Below are 16460 nucleotides of genomic sequence, written 5' to 3'. Positions count from 1 at the left end.
TCCCTGGTAGGGTATTTCATCCGTTTCCCAACGAAAGCAGTAACCAAGTGAAGAAGCGTGCGGTAGACCGTGCAGGTTTGTGTAGCAGCTCCACAAGGCTATCAGGGAACAAGGATCCCTATACTGTTGTCAATAATTTCCTCAGTCTGTGGCTTTGATCTACATGGTTCCTCATGGTCGCCAGATGGCTGCTCCACTTCCAGTATCACATCTATATTCCAGGGAAAAAGAAGAAGAAAAGCAGCAAGAAGAAAGTAGCGGTGCTAATATCAGAAAACCAGAACTCCCCAAAAGACTCCTGCAGATAGCCTCAGACATTTGGTATTTCAAGTAGGCAAGTCTCTCGAGATATTTGCCTAATAATAAATCTAACAGCAGAGTCTGTGGTTTTTATTTTTGCATTGTTCACGTGGGAGAAGAGAACAGTACCGTCCTACAGACAGGTATACAATTTAAGAAACAGAGATGTCAATTAAAATGTTATTGTTACCAGAGCAAAAAATTATCAAGTAAGACCACTGGTCAGAATTTCATTTTATTTGGATATCATTTTCATAAGACATGGAATAATTTCTAATGTCTTTGGAGTATCGTAAGACTGCTTTGTTTGAATTGTTCTTCCAAGGGCGGACTTATATCAACAGAGAACAGAACAAATCAGTACCAGTCTTGAATATTCATATGAAACTGTATATTGCAGAGGGGAACATAAATTATGTTCTTATAAACATTCTCAGTTTTGCACAATGTCAAATCAGACTCCCTGAACCTTTTTATAACACAAAACCGTATCTTTTGATTTATAGCTTCAGGGGAAGGAAACATCTTCAATTCTTTCTCAGACACGTTTCCTTTATCATGAACACTTAGTTTTTTTAAAAAAAATCGAGCTCTCAAATTTCATTAGCTAGTATTATATGCAAAAAACAGACCTTCAGAGCTCAATTGTGATGGCAAAAAATGGGGTAATGGCTGAATAGACTTCCATTTGGTGATAATAATTTAATAGCATTTTTCTTGTACTTGCTTCGTTGGTCAGAACTCTGTAAAGTGGCCAGCCCTAGATGTAAAGGAGGAAGGGAAATAGGGTTTTTTTTTTTTAAACTGATAACTTCACCACCTGAACAAATTTGAAATAATAAGAACATACAAGACGGTAGATATCAGGCAACTCTTGGGTTCTGCCTGAGACATTGCTCTAAAAGAGATGAATATATATAAGTGCTGAAGAAAGTCTGAGAAAGGAGGCTTTTTTGTGGTTGTGAGGATCCAGGAAGGCTACCAGGAGGAAGTTACATTTGACCTGGGCTAGAAAGAGAGGTATGATTTGAATGTGGGCAGAGGGGAGAGTTGCAGAAGGATGCCATGAAAAAGGGGGTGGCCCAAGTAAACATACAGAGGTAGGAATGCACGGAGTAGATGTGGTATATATGTATACATACTTGTTTCTCTTAAGCTTGCAAAGAATGGCAGAAAGGGGAGCAGTAGAGATACAGCAAGTGTGAGCCCAAATCATGGACAGCCTTGATGCAAGGCAAGGGAGTTTGGAATTTATCTTGCCAGCCGTAGAAATGTCTTTTATCACTCAAATGTCTCTTAAATATACCCCATCCTCTCCATCCCCCATAGCCACTGGGTCAGCTCAGACCACATCATCTTTCTCTTGAACTATTGCTTCCTCCTCAATGCAGACCATAGAGACCTTTATAACATCCACACCTGTTGTCCGCCCCCCCACCATGGTTCAAAACGTTTCCATGATTTCCACGACTTCCCCATTGACTTGCGAAAAAGCCTAAGCTCCTCAGCCTGGCATTTGAGACCCTTTAAAGGGAAAAGGGGCTGGGAGTGAAGACTAGAGGAAAGAGAAGAAAGCAGACATGGTCTTGAGACTCCACAGAGAGTCACAGGGAACCTTCCCTGTCCCTGTTCCCGAAGCTGCTCAGCCTCTGGTCCCATGAGGCTCCTAATTCACAGGTGGATGGACCTTAAGGGTGATTGCAGAGATAAGAATACCCAGTAAACAGTGAATTTATTTCTACCTCCACCTTCTGCTTCTAACTGCTTCTCCTCTCCGGATGCATTCCAAATCCTGCCCTCCAGGACATGTGGATCTGAGATCAAGTGTTAGCAGCATAATAGGTCCTGATTCTCTCTTGTCCCTGAGATCCTGTTGGTGCTGATGGCACTACCACTGTTACGGTTGGGCAAGTGGAATGAGAGGCCGGGTAGGAGGTGGTTGAGAAAGCCAAGGAAGTGCCGGATTGGGCGTGGGTGCGGGGGTGGAAGCTGGGCTGGACTGAGGTCAGGTGAAGAGGTGAGGACCTAAAGACTTAAGTGCGTGATAAATAGTACATAACAGACATCTTCCATGTGCATTTTCTGTGCTTGCCATTGTGACCCACCATGTGTCCCATTTTCTCTACCCAACAACTCCCTGAGGAATTATAGTCCCCATTTCACAGATGAGGAAACAGGCTTTGGGAGATCAAGCAACTTGGCCAAAGTCACTAGAAATTTAGCTAGTGGAGTGCCCAGCTCTTCTGACTCCTAGTTCCATTTTCATGCTCTGCCCCAGGCACTCTAGAACCCAAATTATCAATGTATCCACATCTGCTCTCTCAACATCATCACCTGTGCAGTGGGTGCTGTCAAGTCTTGGAGAAGACAAAAAGCATGGTGGCCCAGAACCAAGTGTATCAAGATCCCCAATGTTGGGGACTGGACTTCATGTGTGGGAAGCCAGGGTCCAGGCCTCATGCTGTTACTCTTTTCTCTATGACCTCAGGCAGGGTCCTTAATCTCTCTCTCTCCTTTTTTAAAAAAATAAATTTATTTATTTTAGGCTGCGTTGGGTCTTCGTTGCTGCGCGCGCGGGCTTTCTCTAGTTGCGGCGAGTGGGGGCTACTCTTCATTGCACTGCACGGGCTTCTCATTGCGGTGGCTTCTGTTGCTGCGGAGCACAGGCTCTAGGCACGCGGGCTTCAGTAGTTGTGGTGCATGGGCTCAGTAGTTGTGTCTCGCGGGCCCTAGAGCACAGGCTCAGTAGTTGTGGCTCACGGACTCTAGAGTGTAGTCTCAGTAGTTGTGGCGCACGGGCTTAGTTGCTCCGCGGCATGTGGGATCTTCCCGGACCAGGGATCCAACCCGTGTCCCCTGCATTGGTGGAGGATTCTTAACCACTGAACCACCAGGGAAGTCCCTGTACCCATTTTTCTGATTTGAGAAACTACGATACAGAAATGATGCAACATGACCAAGGTTACAAGATACAGTTACTACCAACAACAAGAGAACTAAAAAATACCCAGCAGACTAGGTTGGGCTGATGCAGTTTGGGAGTCTTCAAGACCACCCTCATGTTCAGTAACTCACAAGGACTCACAGAATTCAGCAGAACTATTCTATTCCTGGTTACAATTTATTTATCTATCTATAAATATATATTATTTATTTATTTTGGCTGCGTTGGGTCTTCACTGCTGCTCACAGGCTTTCTCTAGTTGCAGCGAACAGGGGCTACTCTTCGTTGCGGTGCGCGGGCTTCTCATTGCAGTGGCTTCTCTTGTTGCAGAGCCCGGGCTCTAGGTGCGCGGGCTTCAGTAGTTGTGGCACGCAGGCTCAGTAGTTGTGGCTCGCAGGCTCTAGAGCACAGGCTCAGTAGTTGTGGCGCACGGGCTGAGTTGCTCCGCGGCATGTGGGATCTTCCCGGACCAGGGCTCGAACCCATGTCCCCTGCATTGACAGGCAGACTCTTAACCACTGCACCACCAGGGAAGTCTCCCCTGGTTACGATTTATTATAGCAAAAGAACAGAGACTAAAATCAGCAGAGGGAAGAGCACATAGGGCAGGACCTAGGAGAGACCAAACACCAGTTTCCAGTTGTCATCTCCCAGTGGACAGCGCCCCTCCTCTCCCAGCAACAAAGTACGGGAAACTCACCAGACCTTAGTGTTCATCCTGGAGGAAGCAGAGAAGTCAGGGTGCTTGCTGACCCTTGACGCTGCTTCCCTACAGCCCCTGCCAGTCTGCTTTATTCTTCTTGCTCCTTGGAGAAGACTCTGAAGTGCAGCTGTTCCTTCCATGGGATCCCCACGCCCTCCGTGCAGTGGTTGATGGGAGGTGCTCCCATGGGTCTGAACAACATGAATAACACCCTCCAGGTGACTTTTTGTGTTCATCCTGGAGGAAGCAGAGAAGTCAGGGTGCTTGCTGACCCTTGACGCTGCTTCCCTACAGCCCCTGCCAGTCTGCTTTATTCTTCTTGCTCCTTGGAGAAGACTGCAGTGCAGCTGTTCCTTCCATGGGATCCCCACGCCCTCCGTGCAGTGGTTGATGGGAGGTGCTCCCATGGGTCTGAACAACATGAATAACACCCTCCAGGTGACTTTTAGCATAATTGCCCCCTTGGGCCAACAGCACCATCACCCTCCTCGGGGAGCCTGAAATAACCATGGGCCTCCACTGTGAGGGGAAGGACCAATATGGAATCCATACTTCAAGCAACTTCCTCATATCAGGTAAGTATACAGGGGTCTAGTTGCTGGGCTAGAACGACACCACCTAGGGACCAGGATGAGGTTGGGTACAGAGCCAGAGGAAAGAGTAGTGGCTCAGAATTTACAGGCTTAGGAGAAAAACTACTCTCACTTCCCTCTGATTCCAGATAAGAATTCAGTTTCCAATGCGTTCGTGAAAGGGCTGACCCAGGGCGTTGTGTATGGACCCATTGCATCAGTACCATTCTCCTTCCTTGTTCTCCTTGTGTGAGTATCAAGTTAAAATTCAACAGCAAAGGGGCTTCCCTGGTGGCGCAGTGGTTGAGGGTCCGCCTGCCGACGCAGGGGACACGGGTTCGTGCCCCGGTCCGGGAAGATCCCACATGCCGCGGAGCGGCTGGGCCCGTGAGCCATGGCCGCTGAGCCTGCGCGTCCGGAGCCTGTGCTCCGCGACGGGAGAGGCCACAGCAGTGAGAGGCCCGCGTACCGCACACACACAAAAAATTCAACAGCAAGCCTTCCCCGAAGCCTACCACATTTATTTACATTCTTTATTTCCTTCCTTATGATTCTTCCAGTTAATTCAGCTCTGTCAGTTTTCTTGATACAGACGCTTACATCATTACATTTCAACCATTCTTCTTTTCCAGTTTTCCATTTAAGGCTATAAATTTCCCTGTAAGCATGACTGTAGCTGAATCTCACAAGTTTTAATATAAAGTCTTTTATTATCTTTTGGTTTAAATATCTCTAATTTCCATTATTATTTTTTGACCCATAGAGGTTTTTTTTAGAGGTATCAGTATTTTCTAATAATCCTCTTTTCTTTATTTCTATTTAAATCCAATAAGGTCAGAGAATATGCTATGCATGGTTTCAGTTCTTGATTTCTTTGTGACAAAATTTTTGTTTATATAAATAAATATTCCAATGTGGGCTTGAAAAGAATATGTATTCTACGCTTGTGGAATGCAGTGTTTTATATAAATATTATATATGTGTACATGTATATATGTGTGTATATATATATATCCTTTAAACCAAATTTATTAGTCATGTTGTTTAAATCTTCTCGAGCTGTACAGTGACTTCTGCCTGGTGCCCTTCCCTACACTTCATCTCCCATCCCTGAACCCCTCTCTTACCCGGCTGACGTTTACTCATTGCTTAGGACTCAGCTCACAGCTCTTCCATCATGTGCTCCAGGAAACCTTCCCTGGTACCTGGGCTGGGTGCCTTTTCAGGGCCCTCCTAGCCACCTGGGCCTCGGGGTATTAGCACTAAAGATTTCACTCTGATGTGGCTAAGTGTGGATATCTTTTTTTGTTTGTTGTTATATTTGTTTGGTCCCTTTAATCTCTGCTTTGGTGTCTTTTATCAGTCCTGGAAAAGTCTCAAACATTCTTTCATATATGCCTCTGCCCTCTCCTTTCACTATGGGATTCTCATTTAATATTTGTCAAACGTTCTTTCTCTTTTTTTTCCCTCTAACCTTGTCTCCTGTATTTTCCAAGGACATAGACAAGTAAACAAGTGCTGTGTTAGAGGCCTGCACGAGGAAGATACTAAGGGAAACTTACCCCTTCGGTATCTCCTTATCCCTTGGGAGCAAGCATCAATACTGCCCAGAAATCCCTCAGCCTACCTCTAGTCAGCCCTTCCCGACACAGCACTCTGTCAGTACTACAAATGTTTTCCTTTTCCCCCCAACTCAGCCCCACAAACTCCTTCTATGTACCATCCAGTGTTTGGGGTTTTTTTTTTTTTTTTGAGAGAGAGAGCTGATGTCCACTTTCTGATTCTCATCACCCTCACATTCTCCAGTCCACCTCAATATGCTCTCCAGCACCATGCCCCTGAAATGACATTGTCTAAACCAACCAGTCATCCTTATTCTCAAAATCCAATAGCAGATGTTCTTTTTCTGGTTCACCTTTAAGTGACATTTATCACTGGGTGGCCGTTTGTGATTGGATCCTACCGAGTGGCTCCTTTCCGGAGAGAAGAAAGAAATATGGCAAAGCCATCTGCTGAAAGCGATGTGGGTGGGAGCAGGGGTGAGGGGTAGAGAATGAAGAAGACGGACAGTGTTAGGTGTGGTTAGGATAGCCACTGAGGAGAATTACTGGGATCTGTACAAGGACAAGGAAAACACTTGGTAAGCAGCAGCAAAGACCCAGCAGTGACTGGAGATTATTAATTTTTTTTGGAGATTATTAATTGTTAATGGCACCAAGCGGCATTGTCCTGTGATGTTTCCTCCCACCAGTGGTCATTGGAAAGAAAGAGTAGATGGTGGCATTGATCTAGGTTTGGGTCTTTGCGGGCAGGGTCCCATGGAAGGCTGATGGGGTGGGGGAAAGGGAGGCAGGGAGGCTGGAGGGAGAGAGCACTTCAAGTGGGCAACCAGTTGTACCCTGTGGGGTGGGGAAACCAAGAGGGTCTTCACAGGTGCTAGAGAACGTGGTGTCTTGGCCTTGAAGTTTCCACCTGTGGGATCAAAGAAGAGGAACATGAGATTGGAATGAGAGCACAGGAAAGCTGATAGAGTAGAACCAGGGAGAGCATGGGGCATTGGGGTTCATGTTTTCACAGGTGGAAAACTTTGGAGGATAACGGAAACTTGGTGGTTACTAAGGGAGATAAGTCGCAGTAGTCAGAACTCTTCCAGTTGTGGGTGTCAAGAGAACTTGACAACAGTTCTGGTTGCTTTGTTGTCATAATCTCCCGGCCCTACTACTTAAGCCATGATTTTAAGCCATGATCGTTTTAATGTATCTTACAATTTCATGGATCAGGAATGTGGGTGGGACCCAACTGGATGATTTTTCTGCCCTCCTGTGGCATCTACTGAGGTCACGTGGTGGTAGTTAGCTAGCAGCTGGGCTGGGCTGTGGCATTTTGATGGGGACAGTCAGAAGATTGCCAGGCCCCTCCCCGTTTCCAAGTAGTCTCAGGGCCTCTCATCGTGGTCTCTTCCAAGGCGTAAGTTGCCAGTCCCCTTTAGGGCTAGACCTGGAATTGACAGTGTCATTTCTGCCATATTCTTTTACAAAAAGTCGTAAGCTAGTCAAGATTCAAGGGGAGACGAAATAAACCCCACCTCTCCATGGGAGGAGGGCCAGAAACTTAAAACTGTGGCAAGACTAAGGGGACTCTCTGTACACTGATATGCACGAATATGCCAGGAATATTGAGAAAGAGAAGAGATGCAGAAGAGATTTCTCTAGGGAATGCCTTGGCGGTCCAGTGGTTAGGACCCCGTGCTTTCACTGCCGAGGGTGTGGGTTCAATCCCTGGTCGGGGAACTAATATCCCACAAGCTGTGCAGCACAGCCAAAAAAATATTTTTTTTAATTAAAAAAAAAAGATTTGTCTATAAAAAAAAATTGCATACATATCGAGACGTTAGGGGGCCAGGAGAGAAGCAGAAGAAAGGCACAGTCATGAAGGGCCACCAGGCTGGAGGGCTGGGGGACTTTGTCCCGGGGGACACGGGGGAGCCATGGGAGGGCTGTGAACAGGATACTGGGAAGAGGGTCCAGGCCAAGAGAGTAGGGACTTGTATCCCCATTGGATGAGGGGAGGCGATGCTGCTCACAGAACCAGCAAACGGAGGGAAATTGGGTCTTCTGACCCCCAGTCCAGGGCTCCTTCTGGGAACCAGGGGGAACTGAGCACAGCATTAACCATGGGGCTCATTGCCTTAGAATGAAGATGCGTAAGTGGTGGGAGGAGAGTCATATTCCCATGGCCAATGAGGCCCTGATCTTCAAGAAACCAGAGCTGCTGGAGGAGCCAGAAACACCCAAGGAGTCTGAAGCTGAAACCTCACTTGCTTCTGTTGCAGGTAAGTCCCTGGGCTGGGCTGCTGCACAGCTGAGGCCACCAGAGGGCACTCGTTAGACACAAAGATTCCCAGAGCCCCCGGGTACCTGGCAACCGGCCGGGAGAACCAGGGCTCAGCCTTAGCAGAGCATCTGTCCGCTTCTTCAAGCCGAGGCCCCATTCCAGCAGCCAAGCCCGCTGTGCCCCAGATGGTGACGACCCTGAGGGGTCCCAGCCCCACCTACTGCCCCGCCCACAGGCAGCCCTTGCCCCACCAGGAAAGGAGAGCAAAATCTAGAAGGGGGCTTATAAGTCCGCTTGTGCTGCCATAAGAAAGCACCACAGACTTGGGGGCTTTAAACAACAGAAATTTATTTTTTCACTATTCTGGAAACTACAAGTCCAAGATCAAGGTGTGGGCGGGGTTCATTCCTTCTGAGGCCTCTCTGCTTGGCTCGTAGACAGTCATCTTCCTCTTGTGTCCTCGCGTGGTCATCCTTCGGTGTATGTCTGTGTCCTAATCTCCTCCTTATGAGGGCACCAATCCTACTGGATTAGGGCCCACCCATGTGACCTCATTTTACCTCATCTCTTTAAAGGCCCTGTCTCCAAACAGAGTCACATTCTGAGGTGCTGGGGTCTAGGGCTTCAACGTACGGATGGGGTGAGGCGGGAAGGGACACAATTCAGCCCATAACAGAGGCTTCAAGGAGCTAATTGGATCCCTCCGTTTGTGGGAGACCCTTAAAGGGGAAGGGGCTTGCCCACGGCAGAGGGACGCCAGGATCTGTTTCTCCCACAGTCTAGGGCTCTTGAGAGCGAAAGAAGACCGCAGACACATGAACTCCAGGACAGATCAAGCCCAGCGCGTGGCTCACAGCCGCCTAGATCCAGCGGCCCGGGGAAGACCTGCGTAGACCCGCAGGACAGGAGCGGCGGCTGCCGTTCAGAAGCTAAGGCCAGAGGCCCTGCTCAGCACTCACGCATTCACTGGGCAGACACCCCGCTAGGCCTCCTGTCAGCCCACACACCTGCTCCCTGCCCTGGAGGAGCGAGGTCTGGACTGGCCTGAGTCACCCAGGAGCACAGGTGAAATACAAGAACCCTGTAGGGGGCAGTACTAGGCTATGGACTGTTACCATGGCAGAGGCCACATGGGGCCGTGTGAACCAGAGTGACAGTGACCACCAACAAAGTCCAGCCCCAGCATTCCACAGGGAGAGAAACTGAGACCCGTAGAAGGGAAGTGAGACCCTATAGGTCCCTCTGCATGGACTCTGGAGATACTCCCCATTCCCACATGGCAAACGGGGAAACTGAGGCTCACTGCGCCCCAGGCCACACAGCAAGACCTTGCCCTGCTCAGGACCCCTGGGTCCCTGGAACAGCTGTCTGGGTCCCTGATCATTTTCTCCTGACCTTATAAGCCTCCAGTGCAGAGGCTGCAAACTCAAGCCCACAGGAGCCAGGCAGCCTGGGTGGACAGCATCCACCTTGAGAGCAGGTGCCCCACCTGAAGGGGCCGCCCCGCAGCCACCGTCTCCACTCCCACGCCTTCCACCACCCACCCGCCCCAAGCAGCTATAGGATCTCTATGGCCGGATCTGTGGGGGGGTTTTCCCCAGAGATCCAGATTTCCGTGGGAAATTTCTGGATTCAAACATGTTGGTAATCAAGACCGTGTTTTTTAAAAAAACAGCATGGGCCCAGGAAAAGCCATACGTGGGCCTCTCATTTGCAAATGTCATCAGAAGCACAGACGCAGAGGGGTCTCCCTTGCTTTAAACCCAACCCCTGCCAACAGGAGGTGTCCTTATTCAGAATTCAAACACCTCAGGCCAAGCGCAAACAGAACCCCGGGTTCAGGGCTGCGAGGATGAGAACGAATTCCCGGTGGAGAGGGAAGATCCAGGAAGTCACTCACTCGTGCTGCCACAAACCTCCCGGAGGCCTCCTGTGTGCCAGGCCCCGGAGTGAGGGCACGGCGATGGGTCGGATCCGGGTCCTGCCCGCAACGAATCCAGGTTGTCACAGCCTGCGTGGCCAGGGGTTGTGTACAGGGAGCCTCTGGGAGGGCGGGGGGCCGGCGCTGGGGAAGGGGGGCTTGACCTCACCTGGGGAGCTGGAGCGTTGCCACCTGAGCTGGGAGGGGTGATGGCAGTCCAGGCACAGTAAGCCACAGGATCAAAACCAGGGGGCACCCAGGGGGCTTGGAGCGCTCCAGCCAGGGCAGGGCAAGCAGAGTGTCTTGGCAGGGGGCAGACGACACTGCAAACAGGCCTCAACCTTCACCCAATCCACTCTCAGGCGAATCAAGGAGGGCTGTGCCTGGCCGGCTCCCCCCACCCTCCAAGACGAACCGGGTGGAGAAGCCAGAGCTGGGATATTGCATTAAAAAAAAAAGTATATATATATATATATATATATATAAAATGCAGCTTATGAGCTTATGACCTGCTAACTGCGGAGGCAGAAGCCACCCGTACGGGGCTGGCATATGGCTCCCTCAGCGTCCAACTCCCACTTTGGGGAAGGTGCGGTTTCAACAGCACCCGCACAGTGCTGAGTAGCGTCACAGGATTTTGGTGACTTACACATCCTAGACGCAAGGGGGCGCGGTTGAGCCGGGGAAGGGCAGTCCTCCATCCCCGGGCACTGGCAAGCCCGAGATCGCAGGGTAGCAGCACCTATTACTTGTAAGGTGGTTGGGGCCAGGTCACTAACTGTTCACAGGCTTAACTCTAAGTGGTTATTTTACTTTTTAATTTTTATAAATTTAGTTATTTATTATATTTGGCTGCGTTGGGTCTTCGTTGCTGCGCGCGGGCTTTCTCTAGTTGCGGTGAGCGGGGGCTACTCTTTGTTGCGGCGCGCGGGCTTCTCATTGCGGTGGCTTCTCTTGTTGTGGAGCATGGACTCTAGGCATGCGGGCTTCAGTAGTTGCAGCACGCGGGCTCAGTAGTTGTGGCGCACGGGCTTAGTTGCTCCGCGGCATGTGGGATCTTCCCGGACCGGGGTTCGAAACCCTGTCCCCTGCATTGGCAGGTAGACTCTTAACCACTGTGCCACCAGGGAAGCCCCCAAGTGGTTATTTTCAAAGGTGTCTTGGGAAAAACAAAGCGTGAACTTATGGCGAGCATCCTACACTCAAGTCCTTATCTAATGTTCAGACTCCGGGTGTGAGCAGAGTTATCACACTATAAAACACCTAGACACAAGTGGGAAAAACAAAGGCATTTTCCTCAAAAGTTTTTCTCATTGTAAGAACACACGTGGCAACATCCTTGAGTTCGACTTCAAAGACCCCACACTCCATCAGTTAGGGCCTCGTGGAGTCACGGAGACGGAATTCAGGAAAAATGAATTTTTCATTTTCCTCCTGAGTGGGCGGCAGGGTGGGGACGGCAGGGAGCCAGCAGCAGCTCCATGAATAAAGATGAGGTTGGAAAGTGGATCCTCTTCCTAGAAGTGATTACAGGGCTAACCTTTTCCTCCAGCGTCAAGAGAGAGACACTAGAGGGCGCTAAGGGGTCAGGCACGGCTCCAACCCCAGGCTGTGGGACATCGGGCCAGGCACAGACTCTCTGCACCAGGATAAGAATCAAATGCTTGAAATGTAGTCGTGCGGGGGAGGGGGGCACGCAGAGGGCCCCCAGGAGCCTACAGCTCACCCCCTTCTGAGCAGACATTTGCTGATGTCCACTGTTTTTCAGCAATTCACGGGAAGGACTCGCAGAACTCCGCAAAGCTCTCATACTCACGATTTATTGCAGCAAAAGGATAGAGATTAAAACTAGCCATGGGGGCTTCCCTGGTGGCGCGTGGTTCTAAGAATCCGCCTGCCAATACAGGGGACACGGGTTCAAGCCCTGGTCCAGGAAGATCCCACATGCCATGGAGCAACTAAACCCGCCTGCCCCACATCTACTGAAACCTTTGCGCCTAGACCCCGTGCTCCGCAACAAGAGAAGCCACCGCAATGAGAAGCCCTCGCACCACAACGAAGAGCAGCCCCCGCTCACCGCAACTAGAAAAAAGCCTGCGCACAGCAACGAAGACCCAAGGCAGCCAAAACTAAATAAATTTTTTAAATTTACTTTGAAAAAAAAAAGCTAGCCATGGGAAAAGCACGTAGGGCAGAGTCCCAGAGAGGCCAGGAGCCTCCAGTGGTCCTGTCCCAGCGAAGTGGGGAGTCTGCGTGATCTCCCAGCAGCAACGTGTGACAAGATACACGGAGTGTTGTCGACAAGGGATGCTCACCTGAGCTTCGACGTCCAGGGTTTTATTGGAGGCTGGTTACGTAGCTCTTAGTTTCCAGGGCCACCGCCCACCAGGACGTCAAGCTGATACCACATGACTCAAGGCATCCCCCATAAATCATACTGTTAGCATAGACTATCTGGTGTGGCCCAAGGTCCCCAGATAAACAAAGACACTCTTATCAGGACATTCCAAGGGCTTAGAGGTTCCCTCCCGGGAGCCAGTCCTCTGTTTAAAATGGGCAGGGTTTGGACAGCCCAGGCCTGCTGAGTTAACCCTTCACTGCACACCTGTCTGAGGCCAGGTGGAAGTGCAGGAGGTGCAGGTGAGTCTCTCCTCTGAGAGATAATGGGACTCGAAGAATGACAAGGAGGCGGAGACAGGGACAAAAACCAGAGAGAAAGAAGGATGAAGGGGAGATGCACAGAGGGAGAGAAAGAGGAGATCACGGGAAGACAGATTTGTATAAACCTCCTCTGTCCCTTCAGGAGGTGATGGCAACGACCATGATAATGGCACTGGCCAGGACTGAGTGACCCAAGCCCTCAGCCCTTATTCACTTAACCCAGCGGCCCTGTGGTCTGGTCATTGTGACCCTTTCACAGAGGAGGAAACTGAGGCCCAGAGAGGTTCAGAAGCCTCCCTATGGTCACACTGCAAACTTGTGAGATGGGAGCTAGGCCCTCGAGGATGAGGACGCTGAGATTCAGAAAGGGGAGGCTCCTTCCCAGGGGCTCACAGCCTGAGAGGCAAAGCCAAGTCCATCTGGGTGCACCTGCTGTCTCCTGGCTGCTCCTAGGAACTGCGCCCATTAGGGCCACTTCTCCGCATCTCCGAGACAGGCTGGAGCATGGTCCTCCTCCCCAGAGACAAACACTGTTCTGGTGCCTAGTGTTTCCTCCCAGAGAGGTGGGTCTCAACCAGGATCCATGTTGCCCCTCCCAGGGGACCGTCTGGGTTGTCATGACATCTAGTGGGTGGAGTCCCGGGATGCTGGTTAACACCCTTCAACACACAGGGCAGCCCCCACCATAAAGAATCACCCAGCTCCAAATGTCAGCGATGCCAAGACTGAGAAAGCCTATTCTAGAGGAATAAGATGGACCTACAAGCATATGTGTGTGTTACACATTTGCATTATGTACTTTGCTTCCTTTCACTTACAGAACACCACACAGTCTGTATCATTAACCTCACTCTTTACCAGCTGCCTATCGATGCATATAATGTATCAAACCAGTCCTTTGTTGAGTATTTAGGTAGCTTGTCCTCTGAGCACTGCAGACAATGCTATATCGATGATCTGCTCCCTCAGCCGTTGGGCATGAATGAGAACACACCTGCAGGAGAAAATTCTGGATATGGACTTTCAAGGTTAAGGGTGAGGTACATAGTTTCCAGGGATGATGCCAACGTGACCTTCATAGAAAGGGAACCGATTTCACTCTTGTCAACAACTGCTATCGCCAACCTGGCATGTTTCTGGGTCCTTTGAACTTTGCCTATCCAGTGTATGAAAAAATAGTATCTGTGGCCATCAGAATCTTTATTTCACTTGTTAGGTATGAAATGGAGCATCTTCCACACTCCTGAGCCTTCTAAGAATCATCTTCAGGGGACTTTGGGCCTCGACTGTGAAACCCCAATAGTGTTAGGACAGCAGGGGTCCTGGCCGGAAAGAGACAGCCACCTCCAGTGGGATTCCTAAACAGACGTTGTGATAAAGGTACCATTCACAGAGGTGCGAGCAGGGTTAGGGATACAGGGATGGTAAGGCTCCCAGGAACCAGGAACAAAAGGAAAAGATTCCTTCCAAATTCTGCTGTGTCCTTGAGGAACTAGGGAGAGAAACGGTGTCTCTGAGGCCTTATTGAGAACCGGGGCCGTGGCCAAGGGGCCACCTGACAGGCCCCAATGTAGGGCAGTGGGCAAGGACCAGAGCATCCTCCAGCCACCCTTCAGTGTTCTGCCTGTGCCACCCTTTGGCCAGACCCCCCTTGAGGTCAAAGGGCAAGTAAGCTTGCAGGGTATGAGAGTTCCAGGTGCTCCACTTCCTTGCCAACACTTGCTACTATCAATCCTTTTAGCCATTCTAGTGAGTGGTCTTGATTTGATTTCCCTGATGACTAATGGTGTTGGGTATTTTTTTCAGGTGCTTATTAGAAATCCTCTTTCTGTGAAGTATTTGTCCAAGTCTTTTGCCCATTTAAAAATTGAGTCGTCTCTTTTGTTGTTGATTTGTGGGAGCTCTTTACATTGATATAGTCTGGCTATAAGTTCGTTATCAGATACACATATGGCAAATGTCTTCAGCTGTGTCTACAGCTTTGGGGAATTCCTTTACTGTTTTACTTCTCTGCTTTTACTTCTCTATGTCTGTTTCCTCATCTGTGAAATGGAGGTAAAGATAAGACACACCCACAGGGACATCATAAGGCTTCAAGGAGAATGTAAAATGTGCTCAGAAAGATGCCTGCATGTAGGAAGTGCTCGTATTGTCATCAGACCTGGGATGGGTCATTCCAGGAAGAGAGAACCCTGTCCTCAACCTAAGCCTCATCATAAGGAAGCAATAAATGACCTTTTGCCAGGACCCCAATGGATTTTGTACAGGGGTGTGTTGGTACAATGGCTCTCAGACAAAAAGTACTGATTTGTAGTGTTTGCCAGTTGCCACCGTGTAAATACTTCCGTCACGTCCAATTTCAGGCTAACAATTGTTTAACACCCATTTTGAAAATTCCTGAAAACGTAACCATCAGTTCTCACAAATCAGTGTGACCAAGCAGCGGCACACCACCAGCTCTTACGCCACCTGGCTGTGTTAACGTGTGGGGGGGGGTCCCTTTCCCTCTCTGGATCTTCGTTCTCTCCATCTATCCAAATAGGGCTAGCAACTCATCCAACCCATGCATACAGTACCTATTTGTTGAGTACCTACTAGGTGTCAGTCACTGGGCTAAGCTCTGGAGATAAGCCTTGAGCAAAAGCCGACAGAAACAAACAAACAAAAAACCTGTCCTAGATGCTCAACATTGCTAATCACCAGAGAAATGAAAATCAAAACCACGCTGAGCTATCACCTCACGCCTGTCAGAATGGCTATCAGCAAAAAGCACAAATAACAAATGCTGGAGAGGATGTGGAGAAAAGAGGACTCTTCTACACCGTTGGGGGGAATGCAAATTGGTGCAGCCACTGTGGAAAACAGTATGGAGGTTCCTCAAAAAAATAAAATAGTACAACCATATGACCCACCAATTCCACTCCTGGGTATATATCTGAAAAAAAAACAAAAACACTAATTCAAAAAGATATATGCACCCCAGTGTTCATAGCAGCATTATTTACAATAGCCAAGACATGGTAGCAACCTAAGTGTCCATCAACAGATAAATGGATAAATATTCATATATGTATATATATGAATATCACTCAGCCAAAAGAAAAAAGAATGAAATTTTGCCTTTTGCAACAACATGGATGAACCCGGAGGGTATTATGCTTAGTAAAATAAGTCAGACAGACAAATACTGTATGTTATCACTTATATGTGGAATCTAAAAAAAATAAAACCAATGGATGAATATAACAAAACAGAAACAGACTCACAGATGTAGAGAACAAACTAGTGGTTACCAGTGGGGAGAGGGAAGGGGGAAGGGGCAAGATGGGGTGGAGGATTAAGAGGTACAAACTACTACGTATAAAAGAAATAAACTGGGGCTTCCCTGGTGGCGCAGTGGTTGAGAGTCCGCCTGCCGATGCAGGGGACGCGGGATCGTGCCCCGGTCCGGGAAGATCCCACATGCCGCGGAGCGGCTGGGCCCGTGAGCCATGGCCGCTGAGCCTGCGCGTCTGGAGCCTGTGC

General features: G+C 49.2%; 2 protein-coding genes across 2 annotated transcripts in view; both read left to right on the top strand.

Moving 5' to 3' along the window:
- Window positions 1-2182: 2182 nt before the first annotated feature.
- SIGLECL1 (SIGLEC family like 1) lies at window positions 2183-4772 on the top strand. The gene is given in 4 exon segments (XM_024768215.1): window positions 2183-2228; window positions 4020-4175; window positions 4397-4522; window positions 4669-4772. Coding segments are annotated over 4 exon segments (432 nt in total).
- Window positions 4773-8251: 3479 nt separating this feature from the next.
- The window catches only part of IGLON5 (IgLON family member 5), a 25985-nt gene continuing 17776 nt past the window's right edge, over window positions 8252-16460 (top strand). Inside the window, exon 1 of the mRNA XM_024768214.1 lies at window positions 8252-8351. Coding sequence (XP_024623982.1) covers window positions 8252-8351 — 100 coding nt within the window. The remainder of the gene's footprint in view (window positions 8352-16460) is intronic.

Source organism: Neophocaena asiaeorientalis, unplaced genomic scaffold, assembly GCF_003031525.2.
Source record: "Neophocaena asiaeorientalis asiaeorientalis breed wild unplaced genomic scaffold, Neophocaena_asiaeorientalis_V1.1 scaffold629, whole genome shotgun sequence".
In the NCBI taxonomy this organism is placed as follows: Eukaryota; Metazoa; Chordata; class Mammalia; order Artiodactyla; family Phocoenidae; genus Neophocaena; species Neophocaena asiaeorientalis.
This window is presented reverse-complemented; position numbering and strand designations above follow the sequence as displayed.